This window comes from Mytilus californianus, unplaced genomic scaffold, assembly GCF_021869535.1.
Source record: "Mytilus californianus isolate M0D057914Y unplaced genomic scaffold, xbMytCali1.0.p SCAF_4, whole genome shotgun sequence".
Lineage (NCBI taxonomy): Eukaryota > Metazoa > Mollusca > Bivalvia > Mytilida > Mytilidae > Mytilus > Mytilus californianus.
In genome coordinates this window covers 46,622,840-46,640,177 of record NW_026262690.1, presented here as the reverse complement: position 1 = coordinate 46,640,177, position 17,338 = coordinate 46,622,840, and the positions used below count along the sequence as shown (strand labels likewise).

The 17,338-nt window shown below is 32.4% G+C and overlaps 1 protein-coding gene across 3 annotated transcripts; it reads left to right on the top strand.

Annotated features, from left to right (window-relative positions):
* Nucleotides 1–6,248: 6,248 nt before the first annotated feature.
* On the top strand, nt 6,249–16,239 carry LOC127738135 (coiled-coil domain-containing protein 97-like). Of its 3 annotated transcripts, none has more exons than XM_052249265.1 (5): nt 6,249–6,336; nt 11,778–12,401; nt 13,835–13,874; nt 14,628–14,763; nt 15,921–16,239. In XM_052249265.1, the coding sequence occupies exons 2-5, from the start codon at nt 11,805–11,807 to the stop codon at nt 16,219–16,221; spliced, it is 1,074 nt and encodes a 357-aa protein (XP_052105225.1). In that variant the 5' UTR covers nt 6,249–6,336; nt 11,778–11,804; the 3' UTR covers nt 16,222–16,239. The 3 variants fall into 3 exon arrangements, with proteins under 3 accessions (XP_052105225.1, XP_052105224.1, XP_052105226.1); XM_052249264.1 differs by having other exon boundaries at nt 6,249–6,361; XM_052249266.1 differs by lacking the exon at nt 6,249–6,336 and adding an exon at nt 6,368–6,520.
* Nucleotides 16,240–17,338: the final 1,099 nt, after the last annotated feature.

Below are 17,338 nucleotides of genomic sequence, written 5' to 3'. Positions count from 1 at the left end.
CTAGGAGTAATATAACACGTCAAAAACGACGCAGTATACCTGAAGTTAAAGAACAAGAAAGTGCTAGGAGTAATATAACACGTCAAAAACGACGCAGTTTACCTGACGTTAGAGATCAGGGTAATGCTAAAAGAAGAAAAACTCGTCAAAATAGACGAGGTATACCTGAAGTTAGAGATAAGGAAAAAACAAGTAGACAAAAATGGCGACATACCTATAACAGGAACAAAAAAGAAACACATCTCAACAGACATTCAAGGATAAAAAAGAAAAGTGACATTGAAATCCAAATTCAAATATTTAGAGACTTGCTCAAAAGAAGTGATGATTTCATTTGCTCATGTTGTATGCAAACATTTTACCAGCATAGTGTTTATGCCTGTTCTAAAGAACATTATATGCAGAAAGGAATTCCACAAGAAATATTGGATCAAACTCTTACAGGAACTAAAAGTGTTTCAGAAAGTGAATGGGTGTGCAAAACATGCCATAAATATATAATGGAAAAAGAAATGCCACCCACGGCCTACAACAATGGATTTAAGTACAACACTTTACCAGACTACTTACATCACTTGTCTCCAACTCAAACTGAGGAGAGAACTGTAGCATTGCGCATACCGTTCATGCAACTGAAGGAACTTGGAGTAGGAAAGCAGTTTGGGATATATGGCAATACAGTTAATGTACCAATGGATCCGTCTGATGTTATATCTGTGCTTCCTAGAAGATTTGAAGACACTGCTACTATTCATCTGTTATTTAAAAGAAAACTTGAGTACAAATCCTCCATCCTCCATGAAACTGTGAGACCAAAAGTTATTTATGAATTAGTTAAATATTTCATTGGAAATAGTCCATTATATCAAGAGGAAGCAATACAATTGGATACCTCTTGGACATCAGAAAATACAAATATCATCAACTTTGCATCAGAAACTGACATTGAAGTGATCGAAAGCCATGAAAAATTAGTGCAAATGCAGTCTGCAAAAAATCAAAGAGCACAAGGCAATAATTTACCACACAGTAAACAGAACCAAGAAAAGAATAAATTGATCTCAGATGAAAATGATGATAACTGGGTAGAACAATCTGATGAAGAAGTGTCAGGTTCAGGGAACAAGGACACTTTACTACAAAATTTAGACTTTACAGATGATGGTAGGCATGCCTTACAAATTGCACCTGGTGAAAAAAACCATCCTCTAAGCTTATTCCTTGACAAATATGCAGAGGAAAAGTCATTCCCTGTGCTATTTGCTGGACAAAAAAGAATTGAAAATCATCAGAGAACAATTCCAGTAACTTTCAGCACAATCTGCAAGGCAGAGTTGAGGAGTGCAGACACTAGATTTTCAACATCTGTACCCAATATTTTCTTTAAACTTAAGAAACTTCAAACATTACAAGTCAAAGACATTACAACTACTGCTTTACGTAAAACTAACAATAATTCATATACAGCTGGACAATTGAAATCATCTGAAAATATAAACAGTTTACTTCAAAATGACCAGGGATTTACATTTTTAAAGACTCTAAGGTCATCACCACCTTATTATCAAAACAAGCAGAAGGAATTATTTGCAATATTGAGACAGCTAGGCCTGCCAACTTTCTTTGCTACTTTTTCAGCAGCTGAGACTCAATGGTTAGACTTACTATGTATCTTAGCTAAGAAAGAATATAAACGGGACATTTCTGTGGAAGAAACTATTGCAATGAATTGGATGCAGAGATGTGAATTGATTCAAAAGCACCCAACAACATGTGCCAGACACTTTCACTATAGAACTCAGATATTTCTAAACAATATTTTGAAATGTAAAAACTCCCCATTAGGAGAATTACAGGACTATTACATAAGAGTGGAGTTTCAACAGCGAGGCTCTCCACACTTGCATTGCTTGTTTTGGATTAAAAATTCACCAATATATGGATCTAGCCAAATGAGTGATATCCTTGAATTTATAGACGCACACATAACTTCTAGTTCTAATGTCTCAGAAGAAGATCAACAGTTTGTAAAATTGCAAAAACATCGACATTCCAAATCATGCAAAAAGAAAGGCAAGCGTGTATGTCGCTTTGGATTTCCTATTCCTCCCATGGCAGAAACCTTGATTTTAGAACCATTTCCTGCAGATCATTCAAAAACAGAAATTCTCAAGCATAAGGGCAATTACAAAAAAATTAGTATAGTATTAGAAACCCTGACAGGTGATGAGGATATGACCTTTCAAACTTTCCTTACTAAATGTAAATTAAATAACCAACAGTATATAGATGCTATTCGTTCATCATTGTCAAGGAAAAAGGTGTTCTTGAAGAGAGCTGTGAATGATGTCAGAATTAACTCTTACAATCTTCAAGTATTAAGAATATGGCAAGCAAACACAGATCTCCAGTTTGTTATTGACCCGTATGCTGTGTGCATATATATAGCTAGCTATATTATGAAATCTCAAAGAGGTATGAGTATGCTTTTGCAAAATGCAGTGGATGAAGTGAAAAGAGGAAACTACAGTGTAAGGGAGAAAATGAGAGTTATTTCTAACAAGTTCTTGAATCACTGTGAAGTTTCTGCACAAGAAGCAATATATCTGCTGCTCCAACTTCCTTTGACACAGAGTTCTAGAGATGTCATTTTCATTAACACCTCTACACCAGAGAAGCGTATTGGTATTTTGAAGCCAGCATCTGTGCTCAAAACACTCCCTGATGAATCTACAGAAGTAATTTGTTCTGGACTCCTTGATAGGTACTCAGAACGTCCACCTTCGATGGAAAATATTATATTGTCACAATTTGCATCTTCTTTTGAAAAACAAGTTGACAGGAAAAAAGGTATCTCTGACACAGTTGATCAAATAGATGGAGTAGACAATAATGTGGAGGAGATAGTTGCAGGTATGAAAATTCATTTGCCTGATGGAAGTTGGCTGGTCAAGAGAAGGGTCCCAAAGGTAATACGTTCAGTGAGATATAGTCTTAAAAAAGATCCAGAGTTATACTATCGAGAGCAATTAATGCTCTTTTTTCCAGGGAGAGAGGAAAATGCTCTCAAAGGACAAAGTACCACTTATGAAGATGAGTTTAAAATACATGAAGCTCACATTATTTCATTTAAGGCAATGTTTGACGCCTTTACCTCAGATGAAAGCATTGAAGAAATTTTCGAAGATGCCAACCAACAGATAGTCAATGATGAAATAGATGATATTGCTCCAAATGCAAGACAAACAGAGGATGATTCAGAACAGCTCAGACAAGACATGGAATCTATACTCCAGCCTGCAGATAGTTCCTGTACACATTATGACATAGGACAAGATATTGGGTGCTCTAATAGTGCAAAAAAAGCCACTGAAATTGTTATAGCAAATAAGCTATCAGACCAAGAATATTTGGAACTAGTTCGTTCTTCAAATCCAGAGCAAAAATGTTTCTTTTACTACATTCTGAATACAACTAAAACAAATGATGAACCCTATTATGTTTCTTATCCGGTGGAGCAGGGGTGGGTAAAAGTCATGTGTTGAAAGCTATTTATCAAGCCTTATTGCGATATTTTGACACTGCAGGTGAAAATCCAGATGAGACAAAGGTAGTTATAGGAGCGCCAACAGGCAAAGCTGCATACAACATTAAAGGTAATACGCTGCATTCGATTTTCCACATTCCTGCTAGCCAGTCTTTGAAAACTTATATACCATTAGACCACAGCACTTTGAACACTCTGAGATGTCATTTTGCTAAGTTAAAAGTCCTTATTATAGATGAGGTGTCCATGGTTGGCATTCAAATGTTTAATTTCCTAAGTAACCGACTCCAAGATATCTTTGGATCAAAAGAGCCCTTTGATGGTATATCACTGCTTTTAGTTGGTGATCTTTTTCAGTTACGCCCTATTCTAGATCAGTGGATTTTTTCATTGTCAACAGCAGATTATGGACAACTAGCAACTAATTTTTGGCAAGATTTGGTTACATTTTATGAACTGAAGACTGTTATGCGTCAGAGAGATGATGCTCAATTTGCACATATACTCAATAGAGTCCGAGAAGGGATACAAACAGAAAATGACATTCTCACATTATCCACAAGACTTGTTTCATCACCTAGGGAATCTAATAAAGACAATTACATACATTTGTTCAGTTCCAATGCACTTGTTGATGAGCACAATGTATATTCATTATCAAAGATAGAGGGTCATTTATATGTTGCTCAGGCCTCTGATTATGTAATTGGAGATGTAACAACAAATGTCAGAGACTCTATATTAAACATATCTAAGACTCTTCCACCACAAAAAACTCAAAACTTGCTCTCATAATTACCTTTGAAAGTTTCTGCAAACTACATGATGATTCAAAATGTAGATATAAAAGATGGTCTAACCAATGGAGCTTCCTGCCAACTTGTGCATATTGACATATCAAACAATAAACCGATACTTTTGTGGGTTGTTTTTCTGGACAAAGACATTGGTGCGACACAAAGGAAAAAAAGCAAATCACTATACAAAGGAACTATTAGTCCTAATTGGACACCAATATATTTCATAACCAGACAATTTCAAGTAGGAAAATACAAAAATGTTCAAATCGTTCGCAAACAGTTCCCATTGAAACCAGCTGCAGCATCAACAGTACACAAATGTCAAGGAATTTCACTTTCTAATGCTGCTGTTTCCTTCAAAGGACGCATCCAAAGTCACATGGTATATGTGGCATTAAGTCGAGTTACCTCACTACATGGTCTCCATCTTCTCGACTTCAACAAGGACAAGATCACAATTGACAAGAATGTCAAAATTGAGATATCCCGACTTAGAAATGAGAAACAGATTGTTTACAGTCAATTGCCACTTGCAAAGCCAAAACTTGCTATCTTATGCCATAATGCAAGATCATTACACAAACACATAGACGACTATAGAAATGATGATCGTATATATCAGAATGATGTAATATTTATACAAGAAACTTGGGCTAAAAAGTCAGATTCATTAGATCATTATATGTTGAATGGTTTTAATCTCATTGACTTTTACCCACATGCAATACATTTACACAGACCTCATTGTGGCATCTTTGCATATGTAAAAGAAGGACTACAGGTTGATTCAATAGAATTCATTGAGGAAGAAGGGATAGAGGGAATACAGTTGATAGTGTCATTATCTGAAAAATACTATTGTCTGACATCAATATACTGTCATCCATCAACCAATGTGGACAGCATTTGTGATACAATACATTCTGTTGTGACACCCAATCATTACATTGTTCTTCTTGGAGATATCAATATTGACCAATTCAAACAAACTACGCAGTTGAAAAAACTTCAGGGTACTATGCATGCACTTAATTTAGGCCAAGCTCATATCGATGAAACCACAGACAATCATTCTTCCATTGACCATGCCTATATTACAAGACAACAACAGTTTGAAAGTGGGAGCCTAGAAAGTTATTGGAGTGACCACAAGATACTATGGTTTCATATTTTATAAGGTTTAAGTCTCATAAACGTATCTCTTCCTTGTTTGACTTCATGATTTCTGCCTACCCACCCCTGCTGAACAAACGTGTGTGTACTTATATGCTCTCTGATATTTCAAAATGATGTCACTTATGATAACTAGATGGTCAAACAGGTCAAGCTTGATTTTTGCCTTTCCATTTGAAAACCATACAATTCATTCATTTTTTTTTTTAGATATTTTCAAAATCCTAGGTAGGTGGACTTAGTAATTTTTTTTTACTTTATGCATTAAGGGCACACAGTTTGTCCTGCTAGAGGGTCATTTTCTATCTAGTTTATATGTTGTTATATTGTTGACAACATGGAAGTCAAGTTTGATATTGATGATCATAAATTTTACCTATTAGGAGTTTTGGTCCTTGTGATATTGATTAATGCCAGAACACAAATAAATGTTAAAGAATCCGGTTTACTGTCATTTTGACAGCTCTTGTTATATATTGAAATGAAACATTAAAAAGTTCAGACAGATGTCATCTCCATTCTATAGAAATCACATACGCAGGACCAGAACCATAAATCATTACAATTATCATTGTTATTACATACATTAATTTACATTTCGTCTAACATCTAGACATGTAATAATATAGTTCCCTAAATATTTAAGTACAGACAAATTTTCATTAGTAAATAACCTATTTGATACGATCCGAAGTTATTCTGAGATACTCCGTCTTTGGGTCCTTTAATCCATTTGAGTTATCTCCCTTGAAATGAAAAAAAAAAACTTCTTCAGATTCAGATTGAATGGATTTCGGATTCAGTAATGGTTTGGATGTAATATCAGCGTACATTTTTACTGGTTTAAACATTTAGCAAATAACTTGCATACACCATATTGTTAAAAATCACGGATCTCCTGTAGTTGGTGATCGCAATACTGGTATACTTGTATTGTGCACAATACTGCCATTACTGGTATAAAAATTTTGTACCAGTATTGTATTCCAGTATTGTTCCCGTGAGTATTGTGTTTTTTTTTAAATAAACAATACATATAGGTAATTAATCTTTTATTAATTATTAAAGGTGTCACATATATATGCATAATGATATTAACATATGACATGACAATTTTATATGGGATGATTGTATGATTAACTGATGAAGCCATTGATGGTACACTGTGATTGTAATCAAAGAAAGTTTTAAATCTTCTGATGTTTTTTTCTTAAGGGAACCGTACTGTCTCAGCATTTTAACAAACTCTTTACTTTCTTCTATGTTTTCTTCCAGCTCTCTCTTTCCAAGACTCAATAGTATATTTTAGTGAATTTTATATTGACATTAATGCTGTTATAGCTTCTGTATCATCAGCATTGGTATTGTTTATTTCTTCTTCAGATGGCATTTCTGCAACCTCCACTTCCTATATTGATATTTAGGTATTCAGTCTGTGGACTTTCTCTTACGCTTACTAGATTACAAGCTTGTTTAGATAGCACCTGTACGGTGATCTTAGTATACATGTATTAAAATATCTGTAAAAAATATACGATGGCATACATGTAAATGCTGAATTTACAGTGTTATAGTGTAATAATTTGTTTGAATTTATTAAATAATAACTCAGATTATAAAGCTTTTATTTTATTTTATCTAAATTGAATTAAATAAAATATAGAAATATGATAAAATTTTTAGCAATTATTTATATAATTAACAATTGTTTGAATAAGATGAGTTAATTACAATAATCTTTTGTTTATTTGTACAAGTATAGTTATTATTTTTAACTGGTTGTTAATTGATTTCATTTCATAATTATCCTCTATATTCTTTTTGAGTTCATTTAATCTCCCTTTGATCTTCAATATCTAATTTTGCTTAAAATTCATTTTTCATTATACACTTTAAAGTATAGTGAACAATGCAGCTACAATACTGGTATATCAGTAATGTACCAGTATTGCTGTTTTTAAAAAAAAAGTTACAATACTGGTACAAAATTTTTATACCAGTATTGCGATCACCAACTACAGGAGATCTTCGTTTCTGTCATTTCTACTGAGACAAAATAGTGCAGTACCGGTAAGTCCCAGAAAAGACAGAGAATTCTACCTATTCAAAGTACACCCTAGTCTACTTCATAATTTGCTTGTTGCATCAATATTGAATAGGGGCAGATATTTTGGATGGAGGGGGAAATAGTAAGAAAGTACAGGGAAACCTACATGTATGCATGTTTCCAAGCAACTGTTCGGTTTCAATGATGTTTTCCGGTGTTTTTCAAAGCATTGTAATTATAACCTCCTTTATCAGTCGGGGTATGACCACAGGCACTTGTCTCTGAAAAAAAAAATCCTATATACTTTAATAGTAATATAGGTTACCTGGTATATAGGAAAAAAATTTCAGTGACAGGATCTCCTGAAGTTGGTGATTGCAATACTGGTATACCATTACCAGTATTGTGTGCACAATACTGGTATAAAAATTTTGTACCAGTATTGTACCAGTATTGTGTTTTTTTTTAAATAAACAATACATATGGGTAATTAATGTTTAAATTTATTAAAGGTGTCAGATACATGTATATATGCATAAATTAATGAAATTAACATATGACATGACAATTTTATAAGGAATGATTGGACAAATAGATTGTATGTTTAAATGATGGTACACTGTGATTGTCATCAAAGAAAGTTTTAAATCTTCTGATGTTTTTTTCTTCTTAAGGGAACAGTACTGTCCCAGCATTTCAACAAACTCTTTATTTTCTTCTATCTTTTCTTTCAGCTCTAGCGCTCTCTTTCCAAGACGCATTATTATTGCGGCATAGTATATTTTAGTGAATTTTTATATTGAAATTGCTGTTATAGCTGCTGTATCATCAGCATTGGTATTGTCTATTTCTTCTTCAGATGGCATTTCTGCATTGAACCCTCCTCTTTCTGTATTGGTATTCAGTCTCTGTGGACTTTCTCTTACGCTTAACAACATGACCAGCTTCTTCAGATGGCACTTGTACGGCTCTCTTACTATCGTAGGTGATGGAGTGCTTGTCTAGTACTAGTATTTGTACCAGTTGATATATCTGCTATGAATTATGTTGCGCATGGTTCTGAATCATCTGCTTTAATTACCCTAAACATTCATGTAGTTAAATTGATTATAATCAGGTTCCCCTATTACATGTATTAAGCAACTTTTTATGTTTATTGGATATTGATATCTTTTATTGTGAAAGATAAATTAGAAAATAAAGACCAACAAATATACACATATAATCTTAGTATACATGTATTAAGATATTTGTAAAAAAATATATTATGGCATACATGTAAACGCTGAATTTTCAGTGTTAGAGTGTAATAATTTGCTTGAATTTATTTAACAATAACTCAGACGATAATAAGCTTTTATTTTATTTTACCTAAACTGAATTAAATAAAACATAGAAATACGATAAAATGAATAGCAATTATTTTACATAATTAACAATTGTTAGAATAATATGAGCTAATTACAATAATCTTTTGTTTATTTGTGTAACATGTATCTTTTTGATTTTAATTAGGGCTTATGAGTATTGTGATTATTTTTAACTGGTTGTTGATTAATTTCACAATATTCCTCTTTAATCTTTTTGTGTTCATTTAATCCCCCTTTGATCTTCAATATCTAATTTTGCTTAAAATTCATTTTTTTATTATACACCTTAAAGTATAGTCAACAATACAACTACAATACTGGGTTATCAGTAATGTACCAAAATTGCTGTTTTTTTTTTAGAAGTTACAATACTGGTACAAAATTTTTATACCAGTATTGTGCACAATTCTGGTATACCAGTATTGTGATCACCAACTACAGGAGATCCCAGTGACATGTGCCTGTGGGTATGGATTAAACAAGTGATTTCATTATTTATTTTAGTGAATTGAAAATTTCAGTAATCACCTATTTAAGTGATTCTTGTGTTTCCTTCGATCATTAAATGCTAATTTCAATAATTTTCCATTAATTGACACATTTTTCTGTAATTAGCCTACATAGATCAATTATCCCTTTCTCTAATATAATTTCAGCAGTGTGCTTGGGCAGTAAGTGAGTGTGCTGAAGCTTTAAAAAGTACCCTTGCGAATTTTTCTGAAATCAAATATTCATTAACTACTCTTACAATTCAGACAAAGGTCAACAATTTTAAGTAACCTGATTGGTCCTGTTTACACTTAGAATGATATGTCCTGATCTAGAAATTATTCCAGTTTATACATATTTCAAATAAACTATAAAAACTGAAAGGCTCAGTGAGCATAAATAATTTCTGCATGTATATAGTTGTTTTTTAAATGGAATAAATGTCTTTTATTAAACCAATAAAAAAATCAAGCTTGTGGGAAAAATATCAAACAAAGGTTATAAACATTTACTGAAGTGTTTAAATTTGCCATTTTACTTATCAAATTACTTATTTAGGTGATTTTAAAAAGTCTGTCTGATGCCTGCTTGCATATCATATAGTTATAAAGGGACATAACTGAAGAACGGTAAAAGTGACGCTACCCAAATTTGAACTTGATCTGAGTTTTGTGGTAATAAGCATAAGTCTCATAACATTTGGTTGAGGCAAACTAAAGTTAGAAAACGGAAACAAAATATGTGTACTTGATCTTAGTTTTGTGGTAATGAATATTGTGTATAGGTTTCATAATGTTTGGTTGGGGCAAACTTAAGTTACAGAATGGAAACTAAAAATTTTGCAATCTTTCGATTTATAAAGGGGCATAACTCAATAATGGTTAAAGTGACACTACCAAAATTCAACTTGATCTGTGTTTTATCAGTGGAAGTCAAAATTAAACATTGCATTGTATAAAGCATTGATTGTAGTTGATTCAACTATAATCATGGACAAAGGAAGTTAACTCCAATTTTAAAAATTACTTGATATTTAGAAGAAAATAAAAATTTTGCAATTTTTCCATTTATAAATGGGGAATAACTCTAGAACGGTTAAAGTGACGCCACCAAAATTCAAATTGATCTGTGTTTTGTGGTAATAAGCATTGTGTATAAGTTTCATAACATTTGGTTGAGGCAAACTTAGGTTAGAGAATGGAAACTAAAAATTTTGCAATTTTCCATTTATAAAGCGGTATAACTCTAGACCGGTTAAAGTGACGCCACCAAATTTAAACTTGATCTGTGTTTTGTGGTAATAAGCATTGTGTATAAGTTTCATAACATTTGGTTGAGGCAAACTCAAGTTAGAGAACGGAAACCAATTTTGGGACGTATGCCACCGCTACGGCGGGGGCATAAAAATAAATCAAAGGATTTGTTCATTACAAGTATTATTTTCATTAGCATCAGGTGGTTTCATTACAAAGTTTCCATCTGTCATATGTCATGTACGTCCATTGTCCTTGACCTCATGTTCATGGTTCAGTGACTGCTTGAAAAAAAATTTATTGTTTTTTTGTCATGTGAATTCCTCACTTATTATGATGGTATATGGGTTCCTTGCAATGTTTACATGTCCATCAGATAGGTTTCACCTGACCGACCTAATTTCATGGATCAGTGATCAAGGTTAAAGTTATATGATTAGGTCCATTTCTCAGATACTATAAGCAGTATGTTCTGTATAGAATGATTGTAAGAGGTGCATTTGTACATGTCAGTCTGGCAAGTTTCATCTGACCTTGACCTCATTTTCATAGTTCATTGGTCTGTTTTTCAAGAACTATCAGCAATAGGTCAACTATATATGGTGTATGGAATGATTGTAAGGTGAACATGTCTGTCTGGCAGGTACCATCTGACCTTGACCTCATTTTCATTGTTCTTTGGTCAATTTTGAGTATTTGTGTTTTTGTCTGTTTTTCAAATACTATAAGCAGTAGGTCAACTGTATTTGGTGTATGGTGTACATGTCTGTTTGCCAGATATGATCTGACCTTGACCTCATTTTCATGCAATGGTCTGTTTTTCAATTACCATAAGCTATAGGTCAACTATATTTGGTGTATGAAATAATTGTAAGGTGTACATGTCTATCTGACAGGATTTATCTGACCATGACCTCATTGTCATCGATCTTTAAAATTGTTCAGTTTATCATTATGTGATACTTGTAGTAAAACCTTTAAGACTTTCAACAAAATCAGTGGTCAGTAAAACATGCGAGACATTTCAGTGTGTGCACTCTTGTATATATGTATATATATGTAAAACTAATTCATTGATAGCAATTTGCCTTTTTGTAGTTTCAGATAACCATATACATGTAAGTGATGGCACATGGTTCACAGTCAAGGGAAAACTGTATACAAGAGATAGCCAAGGTATCATTAAATGATACATTTGATCAAAAGGGTGCTGCACATCATAAAATGTTACAAAAGCTTTGCAAAACTGATGCTTTTTTCAAACATCAGCAAATAGGAGAACTTGATCTTTGTGAAGAAGAAAAGTATAAAATTGCAGATGAAATTCTTAACAAAAGTAGGACCAAATTTCTTGAAAGATATTGGAAATATCTTGGGATAGAAGATGTGGCATGTTTTGCAAACTGCTCAGGCGAATATGAAATTGACTTTTACTTGAAACAAATAAAAAAATCTAAAACTACTGATTTTGATAAAAATAGAACTAAAAATAGACGCTTGAAGGCAATGCAGCAATTGATATCCGAAGGAGACTATTTTAGTGAAGAGGAAATGAAATATCGAGACCCATTCCTTTATGAACAGCTGGTGGGACAATATTTGAATGATGATGAAATCAATGATAAGGTTGACAAAACTGATTTGCGATTTTCAACAGTGCTGTTTAAACATATTGACATATTACATGAGCATGAAGTCTATCAGGACCAAAAGGATACTGAGGTTTGTTAAAACTAAATATAATAATACCTTTCACAAGATGAGACAAAGATATCTTAATCTAACATGTCTAATGAATGTTGACATACTGGTAATTTTACAATATAAAAAAAAGTAGATATGGTATGATTGCCAAGAGACAACTGTCCATCAAAGTTCAAATGAAGTAGATGTAAGCAATTATGGGCAATAGTATGGCCTGCTACAAGGTGAAAAACCCTTACTGTATAGTTGGCAATAAAAGGCCCAAACATGAAAATTAAGAAACAATTCAATTGAGAAAGCTAATGGCCTAATTTATAACAAAACAATTTACAAAAAAACAAATATGACGGACATGAACCAACGACAACCACTGAACTACAGGCTCCTGACTTGGGATAAGCACATAAAGAATAAGGAAGGGTTAAACATGTTTGTGAGTGCTCAACCCTCCCCTATCCTGGGACAGTGGTGCTACAGCATAACATAACAACAAACTATAAAAAGCAGTTGAAAAAGGCTGAACTCATCAGATCGATACAAAGCAGAAAAACACCAAACAAAAACACAGACCGGACGTGGCAGGGTATTTATCCATCCCTCATCCCTAGCAACAAAAAGGACACTAAGTACAGATCTGAGAGTACTTGCAGTTACTGATAGCTAGTTCAAAGCCAATAACAACTAATAAAAAAGAATATGTATCTAAGACTAAAACATCAATCAGTACACATCCAACATCCAATGGATTTAGTGTAAAAACGTCAGAGAAAAACATGACAGATTGTAGTACCTTGAAAGTGCATATGTGTATAACAATAATATCTGGTATGGTTTTAATTTACTGATAATGCCTGTTATTTTGAAAATTTTAATGTACAAACATGTTTGAAATACATTCAGTATTCTACTGTCAACCTATAATTTGTATACTCAGATGAAAATAACTTAAGTGTATTATTAATATTGTTTTATTATTACCAGATCTGAAGAGATCCTCTCCTTTTGTCAGTGAAAATCAGGGGCATCACATGAAGGTTATCAAAATCATAAAGGGATTATTCAGTTATCCAGGATAAAACCATGCATCCTTTTCTAATTATTCAGGATCTGCCCTATCTCAATAGTGATTTGCATTTGTATAAGGGTATTTGGTGTTTTTCCTCCAGTCAAGCACATAACACAAATATACGGTGTTCACAGCAGCTTTTGATTTTAACTTGTTCAATGTTCAACACCATACATTTGTTCATTGTATATTTTAGTCATATCATGTTACTTCAGGTACTTCCTTATTATGAATGCTTATCTTTGCTTGCTATAAATTATTATTTTAAGGAGTCGCCTTCCCATTTGCTCTTCGTTTTTTTTTCTCAGTCAGCAGATGTAATACCAAGCCTTTAGGTTCCTTTAAAATTTTGTATTTAAACAAAATATATTTACATGTATTTCAGGAAGGTCAAATGGAAGAAGGAGAAAGCAGTGAAGATGAAGGTACATTAAGTAATTTTTAAGATTCTGAAGTGGATATTTTTTACAATTAACATGATTAAAATTAAATTCAAATTTACCTGAATACCAGTGTATGAAATAGAAAAGAAAAAAATTTTGTGCAGTTTTTGGGCAAAAACAATTGGTCACTCAAAACCATATGATCCTTCAATTTTAACCAAACAATTTATATAATTGAATAGCTTTTTTTTTTATTATTAAACTCACTAGAATATATACTTTATTTAAACAGAAAATTATTTACTTTATCCAAATCTTTGGGAAATGTACTGCTATTGAATTATTGTCTTCCTATACACTAATTCGGTAACAGCTTTTCTATATTGCAGTGATCTTAACATGACACCTTACTTTAGAAATTCTGCAATCGCACTGCGCAAATGGTTTTTTTTTAAAAGGGGGGGCGTACGCCTATTACGCCCTCACCTGGACCCGCCCCTGCAATCATTGAATGAAATCTTTTTTTGTCCATTATACATTATGGATTTCTAATATTTATAATGCACAGAAGACTTGGTTCAGTAGATATGCATGCGTTGATTCAATATTTTCCTTAACACAACTTATAATTACCAGAAACTCATTTTATGTGATTTTAATTTTTTACTTAGTACTTTTGCTTAGAAATTTACAAGTAGATAAACCATTTATGACACTTTCAATAAATCTATTATACCATGAACATTTACATTTCTTATAATTTAGAAATTCATTTTGAGATTTGTTTTGTTGAAGGAAGTGATATGGAAGAGGAAAGTGAGGACAAAAAAAAAATGATCCCTGATGAACAGAAAGCTCAATTTAGACAAGAATTCCTGACAATAATGAAGGAGAGATTTATGTCTGGTCAGGATGAACATTTTAATTATAGGTAAGATATGTCATTTTAGAAAAAAAAAAATCAAAGTCATGCTGTTTGCATAGGATTGTTGCCTTTAAAATGGTTAATGATGAATGGATTTTAATTTATTACCAGAACCCTAGTAAATTTGTATTTTATTTTCATAATTTCTTCCTACTTATTTTATATTTCTATCCTGATTTATTTTGCAGTCAGATTATTTTTTTATGGTTATCTTCAATCTTAAGAAGAAAAAAAATTGTGGAGTTATAGGAAACATTAGTTTTTCAACCTTCAAAACTCAATAATCAATTTCGATTTTAGCAACCAACTACACACTTAACAGGATAAGCATTACCTGCTGTGCGTGCATAACCAGTTACCTTCATGCAAACCCTCTCAGTTAAAAATTTCTCAGTCACAACCTAATCAGTTTTTCAGATCAGACTTAGTCCAAAGATCAAGGACTAAAAAAAAACATTTCTCATGATTAGAGGTACAGACACATTGTATTGGTCAACAAATTCATTGAAGTGACCTTACAACTTGTATAATGCAGATTGATGTCAGTTTATGTGTAAGGAACACACCCCTGTAAATGAAGTCAATATAACAGCCAAATGCTTGGGCAGGCTACTACTAAGAAATGAATAATATATTTTTCTTTGCTCAGAGCCTCTAAGCAATGAAAAATACTTTTTTTAAACTGTGACAAGGCATTGTTTTTTTAATGTGCAAAATTGAAAGGCAGGGGAATTAAGTAAAATTGTGTAAAGAATAATAACAACCTATATTTTTTGGACTAAAAAATATTGGCCAAATAATTTTTTTTTAAATCTAACAAGGTTCAGTTGTGAAAATTGACATTCGAAAGTTTGTATCTCGAAAATTTGCCACTGTTGTCACCATGGAAATACAATTTTAGTTTGCAATCTATAATTTGTTTTTGTCACAGCAGAACAAAACTTATATGAAAGTTAATACTATTTTGTATTATTTTGTTCAATATACATGTACCATTAAAGAAATCAACAAGTTCTGAAACTGCCATGCCTCACAGATGAAATTTGAGGTTAGGTATTTTGCAAGGAACATATCATTATCAGTTTTACTTTCCTAAAAAGAAGCGAAGTGATTTTGAAATGTTAACTATATTAATAATGAAAAAAAATCTTTTCATGTTGTAGTGAAGTTGATAATAATACAGAATATGATGATCTAGATATTCTGCAAAAAGATGAAGAAGAAAAATATTTTGATGCAGATGGTGGTGATGAGAGAAATTTTGACAATGATGAAGTTAATGATATAGATGTGGAGAATGACAATATGGATTGCAGCATTCATAATGAAAAGTGTGTCAAAGTTTCAGGAAAACTTCAGAATTACAAAGAAACTATCAATCATGTCAATAGTGTTTCTTTAACTTTGAATAGTCATACAAGTAACAAGTCTGACATTGACGTCGGTATCAAAGAAAAAAGATAATAAAAAATGTAAAACTTGTTTTATCCTTTCTTTCTATTCTTTTCATTTCCGTAAAAAATACAATGACCAATAATTGTATATAAATTTAGAAAATATATAAACCCCAGGTCTATTTACAGAATTTGGTGGTGATAGCAGATCTTTGATAGTTTGTTAAATTTATCCACTACTTTTCTAGACTCATGGCAATTTAGAGCTTGATGTATTATAAAGGCATTTGTCTATTGCTGAGATACATGTAAGACCCTAAAGGCCTAAATGACATCTTTCTAAAAATGTTTAATATTTGTTTGTCGTAAAACATTTGTAATATTTACACATAAAACAATCAATATCCAGCCATAAAAATCTGACTAATGAGACACTAAATATTCATGTGTATATATACATAAACTCAACATATATTGCTATCCAGGAATTAAAAAACTTGTGGTCCTTCATTCTGTGCATAGTTGTATTTTGGTATTTCACAAGGTAATTTTTTGGCTAAGACTGCTTATAACTTCTTTTACACTAGACCAAAGTGTACTATTTAGCATTTATATTATATCAACCGGTAGGCATTGGACTAGCTTTCAGGAACTGCGAGTACTCTTCGATGGGTACATGGTGTCTTTATGTCTTATTATTCCCAACTCTTCAGAGCAGGGTTAACTGGTTATCTCTGTTCATTTGTCCTTCACATGAAATTTTTGTCACATTTTTCTCAGGAACTACAAATCAGAGCTTCCTGAAATTTGGTTTCAAGCTTCATGTGAGTATGCTTTATCCTTTGATGCGTTTTCACATTCATTGCTCTTCTAATTCCTGTTTACCTAATTCTTGTATATTCTTTCACATAATGGCCATTCTGTATGTGTCTGTCCCAAGTCAGGACCCTATAATTAAGTGGTTGTGGTTTGTTGCTGTATATCATATTTGTTTTTTACATAAATCAGGCTGTTAGTTTTCTCGTTTGAATTGATTTACATATGTCATTTCGGGCCTTTTAAAGCTTATTATATATATATTTTATAGACTGTTACTCCAACTACCCATTGAATTTATGTCTTATCTTAATTACAATGTTTGAGCAAACATCCAAACAAAGTTTGCAAGCAAGATATTTAAACTTTTG